Here is a 24977-nt window from a genome sequence, read left to right as displayed (position 1 = left end):
TGGACTCCTGCATGTTTCCTAAATGTTAGGACGTTTCCTTCACTCTCTTCAGTTGCACAGACAAGAGACTTGTGTTTCAATCACTGTGATGGCCCAGTGGGGTCTGATACACGTTTCAGTCCCCAGCCTTGGGATGGCAACAGTAGAGAGGGATTCTCAGATGCTGACCAATCCCCAGGATACCTTCCAAATCAAAAAGCTTGTAGAAGAGAAGGCATTGCAGAGGGGGGGTTCTGATGCATTCAGATTAGTACTAGGGATTTGGAGCTTGTGCCCCTGCTGTGTGAGCTGTGCTCTGCCTGCTGGGTGCAGCAGATGCAAAGCCTGTGCTGCTTTTCTCATTGCAGGCAATATTCACTCAGTGCAGAGAGAAAAACAATGGCACATCCAAACAACTTTGACAGATGTTGGATGAAATACCTGATGCGCAACATCGTAAGCTGTGGGACTTGGTGGTGGTGGTAGGAGCCCATGCACTCCCTGCTCTGAAGGATGCTTCTGGAGGACCAGCTAGAACTGATGCTAAGAAGGAAATTTGGGCCGCAGGCTCATAGTATCAGTCATAGGCTTTTACTGCAGCATCTCACACCTCTGCTTAGAGCAATACAGCTTCCAGCACAGGGAACAAAGGCAGGGACTGGCCATGGCTGCCTTCAGATTTATGCAGATGTCCTGATGCCATCCTTCCTCTCCTGTGGGGCACGTGTGGCTGAGCACATGCGTGTTTATGCCCGGTAGGTTGCTGGAGGCCTTTTGGTGCAAGCCATACCTGCAGGCAGTTTTGGGGGAGCTCACCGAGACCCACTGCTCCTGGAAACTCAGCCCATAGGCTGGGTACCCATCCAGCAGATCTACAACAGGCATTCATCTGCCTGTCCCTGGAGAGGGACAACTAATGGACATGAAAGCACAGCCCCATCTCCCAGTTTCCTGCATCTTCGTATTCCCACACTTCTGTGGCCCCAAGTTGCTCCTTGTGCAAAGCCTCCTCCAGGCACTATCTAGAGCCTTAGACCACCAGCTTCTGAAATGTTTATTCCTTATACATCTTTCTGCCCCAAGTGATGCAAAAGCTAATGGACTTCTTTTACCAGCTGGTATTGGCAGAGCTGATGAGCTACTGGAGTCTCCAGTTCTTAGCACGCTTCACTAAATGGCTTGCGACAGGTTCATGGAAGTTTGCTCTCAGCAGCTGGGGGGCAAGCTGTGGTAGAGGTCGGGGTGCGATGGGGGAGGATGGATGTGATCAGCACATGGGTGCTTCCCTGCAGAGCCCCTGTGAGGAATGCCAGCCTGGCATGCCTGGGTCACGGCTGGGTGTGTGACAGCCATGCTCTCTGTTCAGATCCTGTGTGCAAAGCAGGGACTCCGTGTGAGGCGGCGGCTGACTCGAACCAATGTCAAGGAGAAGGTTAAGGAGACAAGGAGGATCCTGGCAAAGCTACGTTTCATGGCTAAAGAGGTACAGCTGCTCCTGGGGCACCCTGTTGCCGAGCACGGGCAAGGAGAGGGCACTGGACTGGCTGCTGGGGCTCTCGTTAGCCTGAGTTGGGGCTTTTCCTCTGCTGTCTTTCCTTGCCCTGTAAAATCCCAAATTCCAGCTGCTGGAGGTTACCGTCTTTCATGTAATGGCTCTTAGGAGGGATGAACCTTGGCAGCTTTGCAGGGCTGTTGGTGACAGAGCAGGCAGCTCGGTGGTGGGTTGGAGGCAGAGCTGGGCCAGCTCCAGGCTACCTGGGCCTCTCTGCCCGGCCAGCCCAAGGTGGCGGGCAGTGTGCCTGGGGAAAACAGCCTTGCCCATGCTGTCCGCACTCCCACCAGGGACTGACCCTGGACACTTTCTGCAAGTTCAGCCTTGCATTGAAATAAGATCTCTCATCCATAGCAGAGGCTCTCTGTTTTCAGAGTTTCACTGGCTCTGTTTTAAGTAACTCTGGAAAATCAGTGTGCTCGTGTAGTGTAAACCAAAATGCAATGTTTGCTGGAGTTAGCAGATATTGTAGTTTGGAGAACAAGTGAAGTCAAATCATTTCCACACCTTTAGCTATGTGCGGGTAGACTTTAACATGACCAAGGTGTCGCCCCTCACACCATGAGGAGAAGCTGTCCTCGGGATCCAGCTCCACAGGCTGGCTGCAGCTGATCCCCCAGAGAGGAACATCCTCCCATTTTGCTGCCTGCTCTTTGATGGGAATGTTGTTGTCAGCCCTGCCCCTACACTTGCCATTTTTAGTGCCTGCTTGGAGGCTGGTGGTCTTGGTTTGGAGCAGTGATAAATTGCTTCAGCTACTTGTGTACTGAAAAATGGCAAGTACAAGTGCAAACACTAATGTCAGGGAAACTGAGATGGGGAAGAGAACTTAGGTTAGAGTTTAAAAGAAGTCGTTGCTTCCATCTGTGCATTTGCTTTATAGCAAGTCCTGCTCTCAACCTGAAGAGCAGCTTTACACTGGGCACTCAATGTTGCTGGGATGTCAGCTAATGTGGTTCCTTCCCGTGGATCAGCACTTGGGCTCCTGTCAAAGATGTGTGGTAAAATGCCACTTCTCCAGTCTCGTGGGCACGCCCTCTCCCCAACATGGCATGGGGTTGAGTGCATCCTGCTGGTGTTTGCAGTGAAAAACAAGGCAGATCACAGATCCCTCTAAGAAACCTGCAGAGCCATATTGCAGGGCTGAGACTTTCAGAAGTGTGTGCCCAATGCTGGGCCCTTCATTTGCTTCTGGATCTCCAAAGCACTGTGCAGCCAGCAGTCTCTCCTGTGAGGAGACAAAGCTTTTGCTGTGTCAGTGCATGGAGGACAAGATATGCGCTGTTCCTCTGCTGTGACGTTCCTCTCTTTCCTCCTTCCAGCCCCAGTGCACCCTCCCTGATGTACTTGTCTGGATGCTCTGCAACAACAGGCGTGTGGCATATGCAAGAGTTCCTGCACAGAACATCCTCTACTCGGTAGTCGAAAAGGAGAAAGGCAAGGACTGTGCGAAGATCCAGACTGTCTTTATGAAGGTAGGGTTTATACCAAAACAATGTGCTCTTGCTTGCTTCACGCTGCTTCTCCCTCCTTGCTTCCAGTCCTCCTTCTTGAAATCCTGGAGTTCATGAGGAAACAAAGCTCTTGCTCCACCACTGCCTTTTGCCTCTGCCAATGCGGTGCTCTGTCTCCTGTGCTCTTTGGTCAGTCACTGACTGATGGTGATCATCTGTCATAGTTTAGGCTGAATCAGCTTCTGGGGATGTGGGGAACCCCAGATGGGACTGACAGGTGCTCCCCTCTACCCCTCTTCAAAGAGAGAGGCAGAGGAGGGAAAAAGAGACTTATGAGTTTAGAAGGAACTAAACTACTTTAATGAAATATAAATAATAAAATAAAAAGAAATAATGAAATATATACAAAACTGTATCAAGCTCCCAGGATGACACTCATGTCACCGGCTGGCACTGGGGCAGTCCCAGACAGGACTCAGTGACAGACAGGAACTGGATTCCGGATCTGGATTCTGTATTGGGATCAAAGACAGACAGACAGAGTCCTCCTTGGACGCTGGCCATTGAATGAAGAGCCCTGACCCTTTGATCCCTCAGCTTTTATACTGAGCATGAGGCAGATGGGATGGAATACCCTGTTGGTCACTTTTGGGTCACCTGTCTTGTTTGCTCTTCCCCGCAGGTGGGACCCCACTATGCTTTTCCGCTTCTGACCATCCAACGGGGCAAAGAACAAAGTTGGTTGGCCTTGGGTGTTATAGCAATAAGTATAAGCAAGAGCCTCTCTGCATCCTATGCCTGGGCATCAGCTATAAACATAGGTCTTATCACTCTGAGAGAGTGAACATTGTCTGCATGATATGCTGTTAATTTCAGTAGTTAGAAGAGGCCCAGCTAAGAAGTAAAGTTACTGAACAAAATTGGTCCCGTTTTACCTCAAACCAGGACATCATTGTGTCTGAAGGGGGAATGGCTGAGATGGGAAACCTGCTAAACCTTCTGTGTTTTCAGGTCGCTGGCTTACACACAGGTGAGATCTTTGCCAAACTGGAAATCTACATGTGGCTTGGGGTAACAAAATATGCGAAGAACTGTTTGGCAGAGCTGCCTGAGGAGTTCAAGTACCTCTCTGAGAGTGGACAGGAGATAGCCCAACTCTCATCGTACAGTCCTCCCAGCTGGCTCAGCAGGGATGGTGAGTGCAGATGCCGCTTTTCCCTGGCTTAACTGTGAGCAGAGGAGCAGAGGTGAGAGGTCCTGCCCCAGGGTCAGTGTCCAAGGAGTAGGACCTGATCATCTCCATGTCATCTCTAAGGTATGACTGGGACAGGCAGGTCCAGTTTGTTCTCATGAGGACATGTTTGCACAGTCACAGCTGGAGCAGCAAGCAGGATGGGTGCTTCATAGGCACCGAATGTGCTGCCAAACTGGCAATGGGCATGAGGTCCGCCCCTTTGCTGAGGCCTGGTGGTGCTCCCCCACAACAGATGCTCACAGCAGATCGCTGCACATTTCACGTCATGTACTTCCCAGAGGTATCTGGGAAGCCTGCTGAGCTTGTCTTGCTTGGCCAAACCTTTTGAGATGTGCTGGCCTTCTGAAAACCACAGTGAGTGCACCTAGAAGTGGTACCCATTCCTTGCAGGATGTACCCACTCCTACCTACCTGGCCCTCTTCCTCATGCATTTTTTGGCCTCACGCAGGGCTGGACTGGCGAACTGGGACCTCTCTTCTCTTTCTCTTACCAGATTTCAGCTATTTCCAGCTCCGAGCCCATCTGTATCAGGCTCGAGGGATCCTCCCTGCAGATGACAATGGCCTTTCAGATCCATTTGCAAGAGTGGTGTTTTCGACTCATTGCCAAACCACCAGGGTGAGACCACTTAAACTCTTGCCTCTGCCATCTTGGGGACCTGGGGAGAGAAAAATCATCATGTCCTTACTGGTATGTTGAAGGCCAGTGCTGTGACAGTCCTGGAAATTTTGTAACTACAGGCATGAGGTATTTGTGTGCTCTGAGCAGTGTGACTGTGTTCAGGGAACATTTGACAAAACATATATATTATTGAGCATGGTCTCAAAGTTTGATTGGCATGTGCAAGTTGGCCCCAAGTGCTGATTTCGTGCTTTTACCATCTCCCCTCCTGCCAGGTACCAGCTGCATGCGGCTGCGTGAGGGAGAGGATCAACCCATGCTTCCTCACTCTCTTTACAAAGTGTATGTGGTTTGGCTGTGGTACACTCAGGCCTCCTGTATCTGCCTGCAGATGCTGGAGGAGACACTGAGCCCCATGTGGAACGAGCTACTTGTGTTTGACCAGCTCATTATTGATGGGAAAAAAGAAGAGTTGAAAACAGAGACCCCCATCATTATAATCAATCTTTTCAGCCACAATAAATTTGTAAGTATGGCCATACTGCCCTCCTGCTGTTGTTTCAAGGACAAGGAATGCAGAGGAGCTCTGTGTGGGTGCTGCGAGTGGGCACTTAGGAGCCACATCTCTGTTTGGTTTCCGTGACTCAGCTTGATCCTGGTCCAGTGGTGGTGGGGACTCAGGGGGGCTGTGGATGAGACAGTCTTTCTGCAGACTTCTGCTATAAGCTGGGGTGAAGCTTCTGGCTGCAGTGTGCAGATGGCTCAGAAATGCCCTGAGTCAGGTCCTGATGAGTGTTTGGAGGATCCAGGATCTCTCCTCTTTGGAGAAGCACTCTGCCTCTCCCAGCTGCCTGCCTCACTTCCTCAGCAGGCTCATGTTGCAGAAGGCTGGTAGCCAGGGGGAGACGATGTAGCTCTTAAGGCTACTTTCCCCTTTGTTCCTCAGGTGTCATCTTCCATCCCTCCTCAGTCCTCTCTTTTCTCTCTTCATTAGTACTTTGAAGTCACACTCTCTCCTGGGGCCTCTTATTGTAAGGGGAATGGCGTAACTCACACTAGATTCTCCTGTGTAGCTCAGCAGCTTTCCTGGGTCCATTTCCTGGGTCCCAGTACAAGATAGGCATTGACATACTGGAGTGAGTCCAGAGGAGGCCACCAAGATGGCTGGGGTTGGAGCAAAGGACAGAATGAGGGGAGGTGGAGAGCTGGGTATATCCAGCCTGGAGAAGATGAGGCAAAGGCAGTGTCTTATTGCTGCCTGCAGCTGCCTGATGGGAGAGGGTGAAAAAGGTAGAGTCAGACTTCTCTGGGAGGTACCCAGGGGCAGGATGACAAGCAACGAACACAACCTGGAACAAGAAAAACATCCAAATTGCTATAAGGAAGTAATTTTCACCCAGAGGAAGTTCAAATGCTGGACCTGGGGCTCGGAGAGCTTGTGGGATCTCCATCCTTGGAGACATTCAAAACCTGGCTGGAGGAGACTGAGCAACCTGATCTATCTTTGATGTCCTCTGGTGTGTGGTCTGAGGCTGTCTGCCTAGTTCTGCATGGAGGTAGACAGGGAGTTAAGAGGAACTGCTGCAGGTGTGTCTCATCTGCTCCTAGCTCTGGATGGAGAGGAAATCAAAGCAAAGGATGGCAAGTGGTCTTGTGCTGTCCCAGATTGGCTGGAATTAGTGGTGGTCTTTTCTCTGAGGTGGGGAAATAACGCAGGTATGCTTTGATCCATTCCCCTCTTTCCTGCAGGACACCCCTGAGTTCCTCGGCCAGGCCTTTGCTGTCCTGCAGGTGAAGCTGGTTGATGAGCCATACACCAAACCTGCCCTGCAGTTCTTCGATTTCTACAAAGGCACCAAAGCAGTGGGAGAGCTCATTGCCACTTTTGAGCTGATTGAGCTGGATTATAGTGGCTGTTTGGAGGTAATGGGCTTGTAGGAAGCTGCACGTGGTTGGCAGCTCTCTGGGGAGAGCTGTGTGGGTGAGGACCTGGTTACACGGGGCTCACCAGAGGATTCCCTGTTGAAAGCCACATCTGGCTTTCAACTGAAGGGAGGCTGCAGGGACAGAGCCTGTGAGCACAGATCAAGAGGGGAGGGAGAGGGGGCGTGGCATGGAGTAGAAATGGCTTTCATTGCTTGGTGTGCCCTGGATCCACCTGTTCAGCCATTGGTGCCTGAGGACGTGGAGCCCAAAGAGCCTGACTACCTGGGAGACCCCCATGCTGGACGGTTCATCATCCCTGAGGGCATCCGCCCAGTGCTGAAGGAGTTTCGCATAGAGGTACGCTGCCTTCTACTGGGCTGGCTCCCCACTTGACTGTCCCCAGCAGACAGCACAGCTAGTATGTGCAGAGGGCAGGGCTTGGGGAGGGAGTCGGGTTTGGGAATGAGTGGCAAATGGCTTGTCAAACCACAACAAGCTCAAATGTGCCTTTAAGGACCGAGGAGACACCAGAAATGGAGGTACTTGAGGGAGAAACCGACTCAGCAGTTTAACATCCAGAGGTGTTGGGTGGCTGGGTTGGCAGAGTGGCCTTATGCCTCTCTTGGGGTCTGTGTCCTGCAGGGTGAGGGGGGCAGCAACACCAGCAGGGTTGCAGGCTGCATGGCTGTGCCATGCCTGGCATGTCTCAAGCAGCCCGGTGGCTTTGTGTTGTGCTTCAGATCCTGTTCTGGGGCCTGCGGAACCTGAAACGGGTGAACTTGTTTGAGGTGGATCAGCCCCAGGTGATCATTAAGTGTGCTGGCAAGAAGGTGGAGTCAGAGGTGATCATGGCCTACAAAGAGAACCCCAACTTCACTGAGCTGGTCAAATACATGGATGTGGTGAGTGGGAAGGAGGGTCCTGCCATGCCAGGGTGCACTGTGGCCGTCCTGCACCCATGCACTGCTTGTCTGCTTGGGGCAAGGAGGGAGGAGCTGACCCTGGGGTTTTGCTCTCCCGTGGCCACATGGTTCAGCTGCAGATCAAAGCCTTTGTGAAATTGTCCACCAAGAGCAGTCTCAGCTGTCGCCTGTCACTGCAAGGCTTTGGTTTTTGGACAGAGCTGCAAGGTGCCGTCAGACCTCCCTGGCATGTGGTGGCACAGGTATCACCCTTGCTTCTGCGAATCCTGGGTGTGGTTCTTTTGCAGGAGCTCCCAGAGCAGGTCTACCTTCACCCTCCCCTCAGCATCTTCGTGGTGGAAAAGCGGGCGTTTGGGCGCATGGTGCTGGTGGGTACCCATGTTGTGTCTGATGTGATGAAATTCTCTCCCAGAGAGCTGGAGGAGGAACCAGAAGACACACACAAAGGTGAGCTGATGGATGAGATTCCTGTGGAGGCAGCAGACAGGTTCTGCTAGTGGCAGAGATCCCTGGCCCTTCTCCCTCCTAGCCAAGCAGCAAAGTCCTTTCCTGAGACCCATATGATGCACAGTGTGGTGCAGGTTAGGGTTGGAGGCAGGTTGTCGTCCTAGTCTGTAGCACTTGGCTCCAGACTGGAGCTTGGGAAGCAGCAGCAGCCGAGCGATGGAGTGCTGTGTAAGGGCTAGCATCCCTCTTTGGGGATCACAAAGGGCAATTTAAAGCGTAACATGGAGGGTTTTCTTGTGGAATAACAACTGGCCAAAAAGTAGGAAGCACTAGGCAGAAATAAATGCATAGAAACCTGAAGCTCTTTCTTTTCATCTCAGCTTGGAAAGTCTCATCCCAGCGTCTTCCCTCTCAAACTGTGGTAAACATTGGCATGCCAGCTGGTGACCCAGGTCCCAGCACTCACCCCCTGAGTCTTGTGAAGGTGAGTGATGTGTAGGGCCCAGCAAATTTTGACGTCTGGAAAGCCAAAATGAAGGTTACACATAAAAAAGAAAGTTTAGGAGTTCGGAGTTGGGTTTCAACCATCAGTTTTTGCTCTGGACCCAAACACTCCTCTCCCCTGGCTGTTCATCAGCGCTGCTGAGTGTCTGGGCTTGGGCACATGGAGGAGAACTGTGTTGCCTTGTGCCTTGAAAACTGCTGCTTTTGTAGCAAAGCACAAACCTGGGCCTACAGGTAGCTTTACACCTCCTGTGCTCTGCCTGAAAGCTGAGCCTCTGCCAGAGGCTTCCAGGGCACTAGAGTAGGGTGCATGGGTGCCCTGGGTGGTTGTTTCCTCCCTCTGAATCCTTTTCTCTGTTCCTTTAAGGTTCCTTTGAAGAAAATTCCTATCAATAAGCTTGTGAAGAAGGAGGATGACTATGAAGAGGAAAAACCAGACCTGGAAGAACTGGATTGGTGGTCCAAGTACTACGAGTCCCTGAAGGAGTTGTATAACCAGGTAATCTTTTGTGACGGTTGCCAGCATAGGGGAAAAGTGGCTGCACTGGCTTGAGGAAGATGTTTTCAACAGCGCTGAGTGTTGTAGGAGTCCTCCTGGCATGGATTGGCAGGAACATGTGAGCTTTTGTGTGTCAAGAACACTTAAAGTAGCCAGGTATTGGACATCCACCAGGTGGACTGAATTCAGCAGGGAGTGGGTGTTGAAACATCCCTGAGTCTAGGTGCCCAAGTGGTTTTGAGTTTTTGTTGAGGCGCTCCTGAAAATGGAACATTGCTGATTTTAGCTGCAGTGCAGGTGCTTTCATGGTGCTATTCTGTTCTGGCTGTATTCCCAGGATGTGCTATGGGAGCAGATCTGCCCCAGATCTCCTTCCTTGCCCTGTGTTGCTTAAATCCCAGTCAAAAATGCTAGTAGGAAGATCTGTGGAGAAGAAAAAGTCATTAATGCACTCATTGGATACCCTCCTGCAATGATGTTAATGCTAAATGATCTCAGGCTAGGTATTACTGACTCTGCTGTCAGGAAAGCTTTGACAGTGTCCTATGCATGGATGGAGAAGCCGTTGCTGCCAGGGATGTGGGGTGACTGTTTGTGTGTGTTTCAGACACGCAGTGATGAGGAAGATGCTGAGAATGATGACATGAATGATGAGTCATAGTGAGTCCTCTAGCAATAGCCAACTCTTCTGTGCAGACAGCCAGGACTTACATTATCCCATTGTGGGAATGGGGTCTGACCAGGCAATGGCTTTGCAACATTCAGCAAAAACAACACAAGAGGGAGCAGAGAGACTGGAAACATTGGCAAGGGCTAACAAAGGCTATTTCAAGTTGGAAACACCAAACTTGCCTTGTAAAAGTTTGGAAAATTGTGTTGAAGCAAGAGCCTTCCTGAGTGAGCAAAAACCTGCAGAAAAATCAGCTGCAAGGATCACGGGATTGTCAGGGTGAGAGCAGGAAGCAAAGGTGGGATGGAGAGAAAGGATGGTGGAGAGGCAAAACTGTCCAGTAGCTGGGTATCACTGTGTGCATGTGGGATATTCACTTGAGGTACAGGAGTCACTACAAGGTAAGAGAAAGACAGTAATAATAAACAGATGATTTGAGAACAGTGTTGCAGTTGTAGGCTCAGGTTTGCGGAGGTGTAAGCAGCGACTCGCCTAGCAATGACCTGGGGAGGTGAGACAGTAAGTATAGAAATGATATAAATCCTATTTAAGGAGAGAGCTGAAGGGTACCTGCATGCTATTAGTGCTCAAGAGATCTGGGGTCTTTGGGAAACGGGGCAAGGAAGCACCCTCTCTGTCCTTGGGTTGCTGGTGTCGCAGAGAAAGGTCTAGCTGTGCTCTCTCCATGCACAGTTGCCTGTGCGCAAAGTGGTAGTTAGACGTCCACCCAAACCAGCAGTCCAACAAATAAGCATTCATCCAAAGAAGAGGGTTAGCTATCATTTGTGCCTTCCCTGACAGCACCTGTGGGCTGGTTGAGCCACCTTCCTCCATTTGGTCTCTGCCCACTTCCTTCCTAAACAGTGGCCATGCAGGCAGGCAAATCTGTGCCAATTTTTGTCCCACTCCACCCGTCCAGCCATGCCTTGTTGGGAAACCTGAGATGCCATAAGGACACCTGTTACAGACAGTGATAGCTCCGGTTACCCTGATGCAAGTCAAAGCCCTGGGTGAAAGCGAAAGCTGTTGCTGAGTTCATTTCATGGACAGAACTTGAGATGCTGGGAGAGATCAGAGCATTTTCTAATGTCCTATTGCCATTTCTAGATGAGGGGAATTTAAATGTATCCTCCATTGACATGGAAGCAGAAGATGAGGCAGTAATTGAAGCTGAACCTGATCGACCCAAAAGGAAACTCATCGCCACCCTTCAGGTGATTATTCGGGTAACAGATCTGGCCTTTTCCAACCTGCAGTGTGTGCTGGGCCCACATTGTTGCCGGGCTTTAAAACAGCTAGTGAGACCTTGGAGCCAAACTGGGATGTGTGTGCACATCTGAGGACGGACCTGGGAGGATAAAGGAAAACCATAACACCCTGCACTTACTAATACAGAGGTCAGGTAGCACCAGGTGAAATGGTTGAAGCAGGGAAAGGATGGTCTTTCTGACTCTCCTCCCCTTTAAGAGAGCAGAAAAAGGCCCCAAATTACTTTCTACTTATTTCAGATCTACAACTCTGAGCTGGAAAATGAGTTTGATAATTTTGAAGACTGGCTGTGTATTTTCCCCCTTCATCGTGGCAAAGCAAATGAGGATGAAGATGGAAATGAGGATGAACATTTTCTGGGGAAGTACAAGGTACTATATAACTTCAATGACATTTTTGCTGTGTGTGGAAAAAAAATCCTTAGGACAACCTGTATTTCAGAGCATGCTGACACCAGCAAAGCCTTGGAGAGTGCATGTGTGTGCAAGGTGATGTGAGGCCATGGTGCAGCATGGGCAGGGTACTCTTGGTGCCTGTTGAAGCAATTGTGTACTGTGGTCTTTTGTTAGTTGATAAATGCCCCTGATTTAGATTTTTTTTTTTTAGCTCTTGCAAGGAGAAAGCATGAAGCATAAAGGACTCTTATTCTGGTTGGGGCCTCTGGGTATGTTCAGTATGCAAATAAGTATTAGTGAGCTTCACTAGTTTTAAAATTAGTAAAACTTGTTTAAAAGAGGCATCATCCTACCCAGAAGCTCTTGAAGACTCTGAAATATCAACTGCAGAAGTTGATTTGAGAAGGTCCCTAGAAAACCTTTGCTGCTTCCTGCCTTTGGCAGTCCAAAGTGCCTGAAGATGTTCAGATCTTCTGCATTGGCAGTGGTCTGACAGCCTGCAGCCTAACTTGCAAACAGGGACTGCCTGGGCCATCTGGACAGGACAGTGCCTTTGGAAAGGACTGTCTCCAGGGGTGTCTGTGGTCTGCATGGAGCAATGGCTCTGATTTTGGTGACGGCAGGTGAAGCTGGTCTTGGTGGCTCCAATCCCATCTGAGATAGTCTCTTTTAGCATCTAGCTGTTACTTGCAATGTCTTTTCTGCAGGGTTCCTTTTATGTCTACCCCACTGAGGAAGCTGGCATGGAGCCCAAGGTGTCCCAGGGCATTCCAAGGAACAGACCCATCAAGGTTCTTGTAAGAGTTTACATTGTTAAGGTAAGTCTCTGGTGGTGGTAGCAGTAATGCTTGGAGGTCTGTCCCTCCCTGTGGACCTCCTGCCATTCTCTGCTTAGTAAATACGAGCAGTGGCTTCCATGCTTTGTAGCTTCATGAGGTGCTAAAAATCCAGATGGGCATTTCTCGGCTTCTCTCATCTGTCTTGAGACAGTAAGCAAGTAGGTGGGCCAACAGCTGGAGACATTGGTGGCTTGATGGGTGGGGATTTGTGTGGGAACAAGTGCCTGTTCCACTGCTGGGGCAGCTGCTGGAGGGACCTGACCAGCAGGCTTAGGGTGTCTTGGGCCTGTGCAGTGTTCCTTGTGCAGGTTGCTCTCTGCAGCTGATGTATGGTAGTACCTCTTGTGTATTCCAGGCTACGAACCTGTCTCCAGCAGACCCCAATGGCAAGGCAGACCCCTATGTGGTGGTCACTGTGGGACAGGCGCAGAAGAACACAAAGGAGCGATACATCCCAAAGCAGCTCAATCCTGTGTTTGGAGAGTATGCAGGAAGTTTTCTTCTAGCAGGTTTAATAGGAATAGTGCAAATCTGGGGCTCAGGCTGTGGCCAGCATGTGTGGTCTTCCGTTCCTTTCTGCTGGAGAATGTTGTGCTGTAACACAAAGCTCCCAGGCACGTCTCTTGCCTCCGGCTGACACAGGAGCCATAAGTGTTTTGGGTTAGGAGGGAAGCACTCCCTAAGCTTTTGTCAGACGAAGTATCAAGCCAAGCAGCAACAGAGCATTAGAGAGCTTTTTCCCTAGCTCCAGGACCTCTATCCAAGGGCATGCATTCCTGGAAGAGTAACTCCTTTGTTTGAATGTGCACACTGAAAACTGCACACACTGAATGTGTGGAGAACCAAACTCTTTGAGAGGTCTTTGAGTTGTCAAATAAAGTTCTTAAATGTGTAGGATGATCAAAGCAGAGTATATGGTTTTTTTCCATCCTCTTTGCTAACTGCACTCACCCTATCTGCTTCTGTCCAGAGTTGTGGAGTTGACAGTCTCATTTCCCGTGGAATCAGAACTCACTGTGGCAATACTTGACCATGATTTGGTTGGATCTGATGATCTGATTGGAGAGACCAAGATTGACTTGGAGAATCGATTCTACAGCAAGCATAGGGCCAACTGTGGAGTGGCCTCTCAGTACGACATGTACGTACTACTGTGATACATTAGGGCGACAAGATGTATTCTTGCCTACCGTTTGAGTGGGTAACGGAGCACTGTCAGTTCTGCAGGACGGAGCTGGCATTCACAGTATTCTTTGAGCACGTGCCCCACAGGTTCACTACAAGTTACATGGATAACTCCATCTCCTTTAGACTCTTACCACCGTCCTGTGGTATCTCTAATTCCTACCATGGACTAATATATTTTGCATATCGTAGCAAAAAATTATTTAATGCTTTCATATTGGTGTTCTGTGAGAAAAGCACTCGCTTGACATTGATGTGATTTTGACCTCTTTCAGAAAGTAGGGCGGTTTCTCTGGCAGTAACTAGTTCTGTGAGCAGCAGGACGCATGACATCTGTTTTCTTTTGGCCTCCTTCAGTATGGATTCTCTGATATCTTTGGCCATTTTTCTGTTAACTTCTCTTCTCCTACGCTGCTATTGGAGAACTAGCTGTGGGCATGGAGTTGAGTCCCCAGCACTGCTGAAACCTCTCTCCTACTTAGGAGTTGCAGCTGTAATTGCTCCTGCTGCTGCTCTGAAGCTAATGGTTCTGTGGTGTGCAAGCCTGGCTTGTTTTGGGGGAGGAGAGCTTCCTGAGCTTTTCACTGAGTAAGCTTTTGTGTGCCTGTGGTGTTCCCAGTGAAAATCTGAGCAGCGATCTGGTGGCATAGCCTCTACTATAGGGAAGGCAGGACGTTTCACAGCCTAGGAAAAATACCTGTTGTGTCTAAGCTGAAGATGTTCTCAGTGTTCTCCCTTCTATGCAGAGACAGCTACAACATGTGGCGAGATGCTTTCAAGCCCACACAGATCTTGGATAGTTTATGCAAGAAAAACTCACTCCCTGCAGCAGAGTACAGACCGGAGGAGGTCAAAGTGGACAATAAAATATTCAAGATCCCTCCAGAGGCTTTTCCTGAAGGTACAAAGGGCTTGGAGAACAATAACTGCTCCCTTAAACAGCTGCCTGTGCTCAGCAGTGCGTGTGCTGGAGAGAGGTCTGGGAACCCACCAGCTTCTCTTCCCTGAAGTGCCCAGGCTGGCTGCCCCCACTCTGTGCCCTGCGTGGCCTAGCTTTCTGGGTCACCATGGGGAGCATCCTTGGTGCTCAGTGGTCTGGTTTCAGAGGATGGCAGTGTTGCACTGGGGGAAGATGTGATCCAGGCCATTAGGTCCCAAAGTGGCTTCCCAGGCAGTGGGTGGAGCAAAGTAAACCTACATGCACAGAGTGATCTGCATGGAAGCTTGATGGCTTGTGCAGCCACAGAAAGGTGTAGCTTATTCTAGTGGCTGCCACTGGCACAAAGCTGTACATCCATCTACTTGTGACCACTGTCAGCAAGATACTGGTATCCTTTTTTTTTTGGGGGGGGATGGTGGTATGGTGTGGTGCTTTTTCAGTCTCCTTTCCTGTTTTTAGATGGCTTTGTCCTTCAGGGATGTTGTCTGCTTCTGGTGGCTTTGGGTGCCTTGGGTGACTCCCCACTGCTTCTCACTACTGTTGATTTCCTTCCTGTGGGCAGCTTCTGCTTCTCCTTTGCTGTTTTTCTTTCCTCCTTCACTGGTGCTACAAACACTGAGCCAGGGCCACGGATGTACAAGAACACAGCAACCTTTTATGCCCTCTGCCAGCAGTGATGGAGAACTTCCCTGAGCACAGGCCTGTCCTTGCTGTGCACATTCGCTCCTGTGCCCAACACCTGTGCAATCGAATCCAGCCTGGAGGAAAGGATGGAGCAGATGAGGCCCACTTGTGCATGGCTGGGTTCTGCAAGGCAATGCTCTGTAGCCTATAGGAAGGATGATCCCTGTGCCAGACCCGCCCAGAGAGGGGGGGATCTATGTGTATGGCCAGCTTTACCTTCTGGTCATTTCAATGCTGCTGTTCCTCAGCTTTCTGCTGGCCTCTATGGCTTATGTCACGAAGGGAAAAGAAATGCTGCTCAGAAGAGGGCAAGGAGCCTCCAAAAGCCCCTTTCCCCTTTTCTCAGGTCACTGGGTAGCTGGGAAGGGAGAAATAAAGTGTTTTCCTAGTGTTCCCCTGAGAGTTGGCTGCAGTTGGTGCCCCGTGAACCTCTGCTGTGCTCAGGGACTGCTGAGGATGGTTTAGATCTCAGACGGATCTCCCAAAGATGCTCTCTATAAACCCAGGGGTGGGTGGGTCATTGTGTCCTCACCTGTTGGTTCCCACTTTTCTCTGCAATGGCGGGATTTGGTCTTGAATGGCCATTTGGTTTCACTGTGCGAAATGAGTCAATTAATGGATTTAATGAGTTAATTAATGGAGAGCACAGCTATGTGTCACTGCCAAGTGACAAGTGGTGCTTTCCTGGAGCATTTCTAGGGCAAAACCTCTCATCCATGGATCTGTTGGCACTACCACAGAGACATGGGGACTTAAACTGCCCCAGAGGGACATATCCTCTTCGGTGTCCCCTGGATCTTTTTCCCAGGGCCATAGTAAATTCTTTTTCCCCCTTTTCCCCTTATTTCTCTTAGCTTGTTTGTCTTCCTGCCTACAGTTTTCCTCATCACTCATTCCTTTCATCCTCACCCTCCTGCTTCTCCCCATTTTGTTTTTCTGGGGAGGTGCTTGTCTGCCCAGTCCATCACCTTTTCTTACTTGTCCCTGTGACTAACATCCTTGATGTGGCTCTTGCTGGCCAGATGCCTTCATCTTCTGTGCCTGGCTGTGTCCTGCTGCAGAAGCATCTGTGAGGAACAAGAGAGGAGTGGCAGATGAGGACTGGTCAGTGGATGATGAACATAAGGCTTTGTACGTCCTGCAGCACTGGGAAGAGATGCCGGGATATGGGTACAAGCTGGTACCAGAGCATGTGGAGATCCGGTCCCTGTACAACCCGGAGAACCCTGGGCTTGCGCAGGTGAGATGTATTTCCTTGCCCAGCCTAGACATTGCTCTGGGTAAGGACCTTCAGGACAGCTGTTTCACAGCCCCCTGGCTGGTCCCCTGTTATCCTTTTGTCTCCTCATCATGGCATGAATCCCATGCATTGCCCCTTCCTGGGTGGGCGACTGGAGCTCTGTCTGTGGATGGCTGGCCCTGCTGTCAAGTGAGGACTGTTGGTCTTGGGTGTCCTTTGCTCAGGTCCACCCTCTGACCTCTCACAGTGATTCTGAACTCCCTTTCCTCAAGGGACCTCTGTCCACTGATGTGGTCACAATGCTGGTGGGCCAGAATGGTTCTTGCCTCCTCAGGCCATGTAGCACTGTTCTGATGAGGATGCTGTGTGGGTGGCAAAGGACCCACTCTGCCTTCTGAGCCCTGCCACCATGCACCATGGTGGGTAGTAGTGTCCTTGCCTATCCCTGTCTCTTCCTCTGCTTTGTCCTCTAACAGTGCTGCTTTTCTCCCCTGCAAGAGCCCCATTCTGCGCCCTTGGCTTCTCCCTGGGGCATGACGTAACTGCTGGCTGGAGGAGAAATATTCTCCTCAGTTTTACACAGTTCAGTGGTCTGAGCTTAACCATTTCAATGTCCTACACTGAACATAGAATCACAGAATGGTCAGGGTTGGAAGGGACCTCTGGAGATCATCTAGTCCAACCCCCCCGCCAGAGCAGAGTCCCCTACAACAGGTTGCACAGGATGACGTCCAGGCGGGTTTGGAATGTCTCCAGAGTGGGAGACTCCACAACCTCTCTGGGCAGCCTGTGCCAGTGCTCCACTACCCTCACAGGAAAGAAGTTCCTCCTCATGTTAAGATGGAACTTCCAATGTTCAAGTTTGTGCCCATTACCCGTCGTCCTATCACTGGGCACCACTGAGAAAAGACTGTTCCCATCCCCCTGGCACCCTCCCTTTAAGTATCTGTAAGCATTAATAAGATCCCCCCTCAATCTTCTTTTCCGTAGACTAAAGAGACCCAAGTCCCTCGGCCTTTCCTCATATGAGAGATGTTCTAATCCCCTCATTATCTTTGTAGCCCTTTGCTGGACCCTCTCCAGCAGACCCCTGTCCTTCTTGAACTGGGGAGCCCAGAACTGGACACAGTACTCCAGATGCAGCCTCACCAGGGCAGAGTAGAGGGGGAGGATGACCTCCCTCGACCTGCTGGCCACACTCTTCTTGATGCATCCCAGGATGCCATTGGCCTTCTTGGCCACCAGGGCACATTGCTGGCTCATGGTCATCCTGTTGTCCACCAGGACTCCCAGGTCCCCTTCCACAGAGCTGCTCTCCAGGAGGTCAGCCCCCAACCTGTACTGCTGCATGGGGTTATTCCTCCCCAGGTGCAGTACCCTACACTTGCCCTTGTTGAACTTCATAAGGTTTCTCTCTGCCCAACTCTCCAGCCTGTCCAGCTCACGCTGTAAGGCAGCACAGCCTTCTGGCATGTCAGCCACCCCTCCCAGTTTTGGAAACTTGCTGATGGTACGCTCTATCCCTATTCCTTCGGGTACAGGAGGTCTGTAACAAAGCAGAGCTCTGCAGTCACTCTGGCTTTGGTTGGCATTGGAAATGCATGTGGGTCAGACCCATCATTGTTTAGTTTTCTTGGTTATGTTGAAGTGTTACATCATCATATGCTTCTTGTTAAGACAGAGGGCCATGTTTGCCTCTGTTTGAAATGAACTTAGTTCAGCTGAAATGTTTTTTCTTGGGAGCGCAGTGGGGAGGGAAATAAGCACTTTTTGATAGCTTTATTTTTTTCTCTATCTAAAATCCAGTCACACATCACTCTGAAGTGTTGGGGATGGAGAGAGCCAAGCAGTGGCTTTCTGGTGAGAGCTTTCCTTGCAGGACCAAGCCCTTGCTCCTTGAGGAGCTAAAGGGTGGTCTGTCTTTTGAAGTGTCTCTGCTGTTTTCTCTCATCAGGGCTCCTTGCACATGTGGATTGACATGTTTCCAAATGACATTCCTGCACCACCGCCTGTCAATATCAAGCCACGACTACCCATCAGGTAGCACCCATGGGAGCAGGGCTGGGGCTGGTGAGCCTGCATGGAGGGTTACTGTCCCTTGTCGTGTGTGGTGGGATGTGCCATGGAGTCCTTGCACAGGCTGATGGTCTGTGCTAGCCTGGCATGCATCCCTCCTCTCTGCTTCAGCTCTTGCCATGGGATGGTCTTTTGGGTGTATCAGCATAGGGCTTAACGCTTCAGCTGCACAAGTGTTTGTGAAGGGCAGGGTTAATGTCTTTAAGGCTGGATGTGAAGGTGATAGAAACCCAGGTCAGAGCTACTCATTTAGCTCTATTTTGGCTAGTGGACAGATGTCCTCTGGGTGCTTAGAGAAGTGAAGCTGAAGGCGATCATCTGTTTTCAATGATATAATGGGGCTATTGAGATGGAGGGTCTGGATTCTTCTCAGAGGTGCGCATGAAAGGGCAAGAGATAATGGACACAAGTTGCAGCAAGGGAAACTCCAACTGAATATAAGGAAAATATTTTCCCAATTAGTGACCCTCATTGGGTCCTGGGTTAGGGACGGAGTGACCCAGAGAAGTGCTGGGATATCCATCCTTAGAGAAGCTAAAAAATCATGCAGACAAGACCCTGAGCAATCTGATCTACAATGAAGTTAGAGCAAGAAGTTGGAGCAGAGATTGCAGAGGTCCCCTCCTGCCTAAGCCTTTCTGTGCTTCTGTGGCTAAGTGGTGCTGGGTGGGTTTCCCATGCACCAGGGACTTAATTTGCAAAAGCTGCCTGTTTTGACTGTGGGTGTTTGTCTTGTGGGGCTGTAGTCTTGTGCATGGCAGCAAGACTGCTGGGCTGTGCTTGGCTGGAGGAGCCCTGGCAGGGCACCACAGTGCTAGGAGGGTTCAAGTCCTGCTGCTCTGCCCATGTGGACTTGAACTGCCTTCCCAAGCACCAGGGGTGAGAGCATGTGTCTCACTCACCCTTGTGTCCTTCCCACAGCTATGAGCTGCGTGTTATTATCTGGAACACAGATGACGTAATCCTTGATGATGTCAACCCAGTAACGGGAGAGCCTTCCAGTGATATCTATGTTAAAAGGTCTGATGGGACCCAGAGGGAGGCCAGAGCCTGGCTGTCCTGCTCTCTGCCCTGCCCCGCACCCCCACTGCCTCCTCTGAATCTCTGGTACTCCCTGCCTCAGCACGAGGTGCTCCACTCCAGTCCCCTGCGTAGACTGCCGTACCACCAAAGACGTTGGTCAGGTGTTGGTCCGGTTTGGATCTTTGACTCTTCCTTTCCTGCTACCCCATGGGGTTCAGCCCCTCCATCCTTCTGCTCTGCCTTTGGGGTTGGCTGACAAGGGGGTAGGAGTTTCTTTTGAAACTGACTTTCTGAATTTCTCCTGCAGCTGGATAAAGGGTCTTGACCATGACAAGCAGGAGACGGATGTTCACTTCAACTCCTTGACTGGGGAGGGCAATTTCAACTGGAGGTTCATCTTCCGCTTCAGCTATCTCCCGACTGAGAAGGAGATCACCTACAAGAAGAAGGACTCTGTCTTCTCCGTGGAGGAATCAGAGTTCCGGGAACCGGCTGTTCTTGTCCTCCAGGTCTGGGATTATGACAGGATTTCAGCTAATGACTTTCTAGGTATGATGTGACCTGCTGGAAGTAGGGTGACCTGTCCCTTACCTTGCTGGAGTGTTATGGTGTTTCTCCTGGGGCCCAGCTCTCTGAGAAGGGACACCAGGAGCATCAGATCAAGTTCTTCAGCTCAGCAGTCACCTTGAGCTGGTTTTTCACATGTGAGCTATGGGCAGAGCCTGGAGATATACACCTCTCCTACACAGACACATTGAGCTTGCATGCTTGTCCCAGGGCTTTGCTGTCCTTTTTTTAGGGACTGTCACACCACAAGACTTCCATGTTCTGCTTTCTCACAACCTTTCTGATAAACTTGCTCATTTTTCACTGTTCTCATTTAGATCTGCAGATCCCAAAGACTTGACCAAAGTGCAGTTTTCCCAGGAGCTTATGTTGTGGGCACAGGGATTGGCAACCTGTGAGACCATTTGCACTCGAGTTGTAGCATCCCATTGCTGGGGGCTCAGAGCTCCCAGTTACTTCCCAGTAACCAGACGTGCTGAGCTGGCCGCGCATCAGGGCCTGGCGGTGATTCAGCCCATGCTATGCTAGCACAAACACTGCTGCTTCTCTCCTGCTTCTGCTGTCATCCTCATGTTTGTAGCACTCCATTCAGTTGTACCTCCCTTCTTCAAACTTTGGCCTCCCCATTAAAAATCAGCCCCTTTGCCCTGCTGTCTCTTGGGCAGGATAAAACTGTCTTTATTCATCAACCCTCCATGCTGTATTTAAAAGGCTTTGCCTCCATGAGGCACTTCCAATGGTGATTGGTTCAGCCATGCTACTTAGGCACTGAAGAATGTGTTAGGCAGCAATCCCAATGATTCCTGGCATGTACAATCTCAGAAACTTCTAGGCAGGAAGGGGCTTCTGCAGTCTTTATTGCAACCTCCTGCTCCAAGCAGGGCTAGATGCAATGTAGGTCAGGTTGCTCAGGGCCTTGTCTCAGTGAGTTTTCAGTATCTCCAAGGATGGAGATCCCAGTACCCTTCTGGGCCGCTTTTCCTGACTCTACTATTCTCATAATTCTAAGGTTTTTTCACTTGTAGCAGCTTGTGTCTTTTGCCTTACGTTCTTTCATCATCCACTTCTGAGAAGAGTCTAGCTCCATCTGCTCTATAGCTTCCTTTAGGCTGTGAGAGATGCAGTAAGATCTCTCCCTTGACCTCTCTTCTCTGGGCTGAATGTGCATGAGTCTCTCAACCCATCCTGTCATGGCACATACTCTAGCCTTGACCATCTCAACCACTGGACTCTCTCTAGTTAGTTCACACCTTTTTTTGTGTTGGGGGCCCAAAATTGGGCACTGTATCCAGATGCAGTCTCACCAGAGCTGAGCAGAGGAGAACACCAACATCCCTTGGTTTCTGGCAATGCTTTTGCCAATACAGACCAGTACGTGATAAGACTGATTTGTTGCAAGGACTCAGTGCCAAAATGGGACAGGAGCTCCTTCCAAGGAGGACAGGGGCTCGAGGCCAAGCAGGGAAATGAACTGAGGCTGTTTCAGATGTAAGACAGACTTGAAACCTTTACAAAATTTCTCAGATTTTATAATTTTTTTTATTGACATTTTCAGGAATGAGAGGGGAAGAGGAGCTTGGACACATGAGGAGAGCAGGGTGGGACATGGTAAAGGAGTGAAAATAACCCAGTGTACTGCATGCAAACCAAACTGGCCACGTCAGAGGCAAGACCTGTGGCTTCTGCTGCTTAGTCTCTAACTCTCAGGCTAATCCTTTCTTATGCTGACCTTAAGGTTCTCCAACTGTAAATGTGCAGGACTCTGCAGCAGCTGGGACCTACTCGTGGTGGTGGGAGTGTGTCTGAGACAAAAAGCCAAATGGTGTGTGGGGATGACCTCAGGATTTCACCATGAGCTCTTCTCTTCACTGTGCCTGCAGGCTCCATCGAGCTGAAGCTGCATGACATGGTGCGGGCAGCCAAGAGCTCAGAGCATTGCACTATCAAGATGGCCAAGGAGAATGCAACACCTCGCTTCTCTGTCTTCTGAAACAAGCGGATGAGGGGCTGGTGGCCCTTCATCAAACTCAAAGAACATGAAGACAAGGAGAGAGAGGAGAGGGAGGACAAGCAGAAGAAGAAGAAAAAGAAGTGGAGCAGCTCGGTCAAACCAGAGGATGTGGAGTTCACAGACCCCAGTGGGAACAAGTACCTCCTGACGGTAAGGCAGGATGCTGGCGTGGGTGAGCAGAGATCCAGTGTTTTGCCTCTGCCTTGACATGGCAACCAGTCCTGCATGGACATGAACCTGTAGGCAGCAATGACACAGCTGCCCAGGACTTTGTGCAGGGTCCTGGAGACATCCCATCTGCTGCAAATCCAGCACTTCATCTACCCAGAAGTGCCAGCTGCGGTGGCATGCAGGGGGTGTCCAACCTCTGAGCTTTCTATAGAGCAGTGCTCAGTGAAGGGACCAAAGCCAGAAACAGATGGCTCACCATCAACAAGACAGGACAGCAGCGAAACTTGCTCTAGGGTCTCTGCCTACCCCAGTCAGGCAGGTGCCAACTCTCCCAGGGCAGACTTGCTGCTGCTGGCCCTGCTAATGGACCATTGTTTGTCCCCAGGGTTAAGTTTTTGTCAGTGCCAGTGTAGGAGGCTGCAGACAAATCCAGATAGCTGGGAAGTACATTACAATACCTTGTCTTGTCTGCAAAACAGTAAGTTTCTGGCCAGGCCACAGTTTCTGCTGGCTGCTGAAGTGAGAGGCTCTGTAGCTAATGCCTGCAGGGAAAAGTTAATTGTTCTGAGCATCTGTAAGTGGAGCTGGGAGAAAAATACTGGTCCTGGCAGGGCGTGCAGTCAGCAGGCTGGTCTGCGAAGTAGCATGTGTGGCTGTGGCTCAGATATGTTCCCCCTCCAGGGTAAGGTGGAAGCGGAGTTCCAGCTGCTGACTATGGAGGAGGCTGAGAAAAGTCCTGTTGGTTTGGGCCGAAAAGAGCCTGAACCTCTGGAAAAGCCCAAGTGAGTATCTGTACCTTTAACATGGATGGACAGTGCTATGTTTTCAGCCACTGTTTGCTTGGGGACAGGGATCATCTGCTTGTCAGGAAGCTGAGAGCAATCAGTGAGGCCCTGCATGCTGGGGTCTGCAGGACTGGGGCTGCCAGGGCTTCCCAGAGCTCAAGTGGGTCCAGCAGGACTTGTGGCTGCAGCATCTGGGCCAGGGCTGATCTTGGTGAGGTACTCAAGGCAGCTATGCCGTAATATTTCTTGTGCAAAAAGGGCAGCTCTGGTTTAACCATGTGAATGCACCCGTTAGCCGCATGGGTGCAAAACAGCTCTGCAGGGGTCCTGTTGTCTTGAGTGCTTTCACAGGCATTGTAGTTGTTGCAGCCCCTAAAGTGATCCTGTGTGGAAGCAGCAGGAAGAGCTGGCAACCCACGAGGGTGCTAGGGCACCAAAGCAGAGGGGACAATGTGCTGCTCCGGGGACGGAGCCTGTGCTTATCTGTTCTTTCCTTCCTGTTCCAGCCGGCCAAAAACTTCTTTCAACTGGTTTGTGAATCCCATGAAGACCTTTGTGTTCTTTATCTGGAAGCGGTACAAGAAATACATCATTGTGCTGTTCATTGTCGCTGTTCTGACCATCTTCCTGGTTCTTTTGATCTACACTATGCCTGGATACATCAGCGAGAAGATCATCAGTGGATAAATGCTTTCCAGCACAGGACTACTCAAAGACAGGGGTGATTGCAGGAATTCAGGCTGGACCAGAAAGTTTAAGGAAATCCTGCAGGTGCAGAGGCAACCTTCCGAGTCAGAGACTTGGGGAGTCACATTTCATGCTAAGTACCTGTGAGATGCTAAGAAACCAAGTAACCAACCTACTAAATAAGGCAAACTCCTTGAAGGACAGTTACAGCTTTGGGGGAAAAAAAAGGTATTTGTGGGACTGGGAGGGTGGGAAAACAGAATCTGCTGGGGCTGTCCCCACAATCATGGCAGCTGAAAACAGCTCTTGCCATTGAGAGTGATTCTGGCAGAGATGGGGACATACAGAGCCATCCATGCCCCAGCTTGACAGCACTTGGCACTTCCCAGGCCTTTGACTGAAGAGTTCAAAACACGTTGTACAGGGGAAACACAGGTCTGGTGTACAGTCCTGGCAGAGGTAGGACCTGGAAGACCTTTGAATGGGGCTCACTAGGGAGAAGGATGACAGAACCATGGTATCCATCAGCTTCCTGCCATGTCAAGAGCACAGGAACAGCTCCTGGAGTTGGAGTCGGCTCTGGACGTGGTAGCACTGCCCAGAACACAGACTAGTTGTCATTCCTTACAAGCTGCGTAACAGCCTCTTCTGTGTCTGCTGGGTCAGATTCGGGCTTGCTTCAAACTTCATTTTGGCTCTTGATTTCCATAGGAATAAAAGCTTCTTGGCTGCTCTCTCCAATGCTGCTTGTGTTCCGTAGCTTCTTTCTGGAGCCAGGGGCCAGCCTGCTGCAGGCAGTCCTTGACGATGCCCCTTTGCCTTTCCTGCCGGATAGCACAGCGCTGTAACATCAGCATAGGGCCATCAGCGTGAATCAGTATTGTGGTGTTGGGCTGACATAAATTACATGAGACTTGTTCTCAGCATGGTCTGTAGTGTCCCAGGGTTCCTGTCTTCTTCACAGACAAGCCCTGACGTGATCTGATCTCAAGTGGAGGTGCTTCACCCCAAGTTTTGACAGGACAGATGCCTTCTGAGGGGTCTCATTCTGGTGCAGGAGATGATGCTCAGAGGGACTGTTGCATTTCCAAAGAAATTAACTGACAATGGGCTTTTATAGTCAAGATGGCTGCCTGATTGCCCTTTGAATGGGGCAGGAATAGAGTTAAGTTTTGGGGAGAAAAATAGCTGGGCGGATCTAGGCAGGCAGGTAAGGAGCAGGTGTTGTGTTAAAGGGCAAAGTAATTTGGCAGAAAATAAACCCCCCTGCATTC

The 24977-nt window shown here is 50.4% G+C and overlaps 1 protein-coding gene across 1 annotated transcript in view; it reads left to right on the top strand.

Moving 5' to 3' along the window:
* LOC104287613 (fer-1-like protein 4) overlaps positions 1–23703 on the top strand; it is a 40147-nt gene extending 16444 nt beyond the window's left edge. The window contains 23 exon segments of the mRNA XM_009886337.1: positions 348–435; positions 1346–1462; positions 6612–6785; positions 7029–7145; positions 7529–7690; positions 7999–8158; positions 8539–8642; positions 9030–9161; positions 9769–9821; positions 10086–10129; positions 10939–11045; positions 11340–11471; positions 12203–12313; positions 12690–12817; positions 13305–13475; positions 14266–14420; positions 16205–16383; positions 18338–18423; positions 19381–19479; positions 19790–20031; positions 21930–22210; positions 22913–23013; positions 23523–23703. Of these exon segments, the coding sequence (XP_009884639.1) occupies positions 348–435; positions 1346–1462; positions 6612–6785; positions 7029–7145; positions 7529–7690; positions 7999–8158; positions 8539–8642; positions 9030–9161; positions 9769–9821; positions 10086–10129; positions 10939–11045; positions 11340–11471; positions 12203–12313; positions 12690–12817; positions 13305–13475; positions 14266–14420; positions 16205–16383; positions 18338–18423; positions 19381–19479; positions 19790–20031; positions 21930–22210; positions 22913–23013; positions 23523–23703 (3124 nt within the window).
* The last annotated feature ends 1274 nt before the right edge of the window (positions 23704–24977 follow it).

The sequence above is a fragment of the Charadrius vociferus genome, unplaced genomic scaffold (genome assembly GCF_000708025.1).
Source record: "Charadrius vociferus isolate BGI_N301 unplaced genomic scaffold, ASM70802v2 scaffold225, whole genome shotgun sequence".
Classification (NCBI taxonomy): domain Eukaryota; kingdom Metazoa; phylum Chordata; class Aves; order Charadriiformes; family Charadriidae; genus Charadrius; species Charadrius vociferus.
The sequence above is the reverse complement of the archived record's forward strand: the minus strand, read 5'-3'. Positions and strand labels throughout refer to the sequence as shown.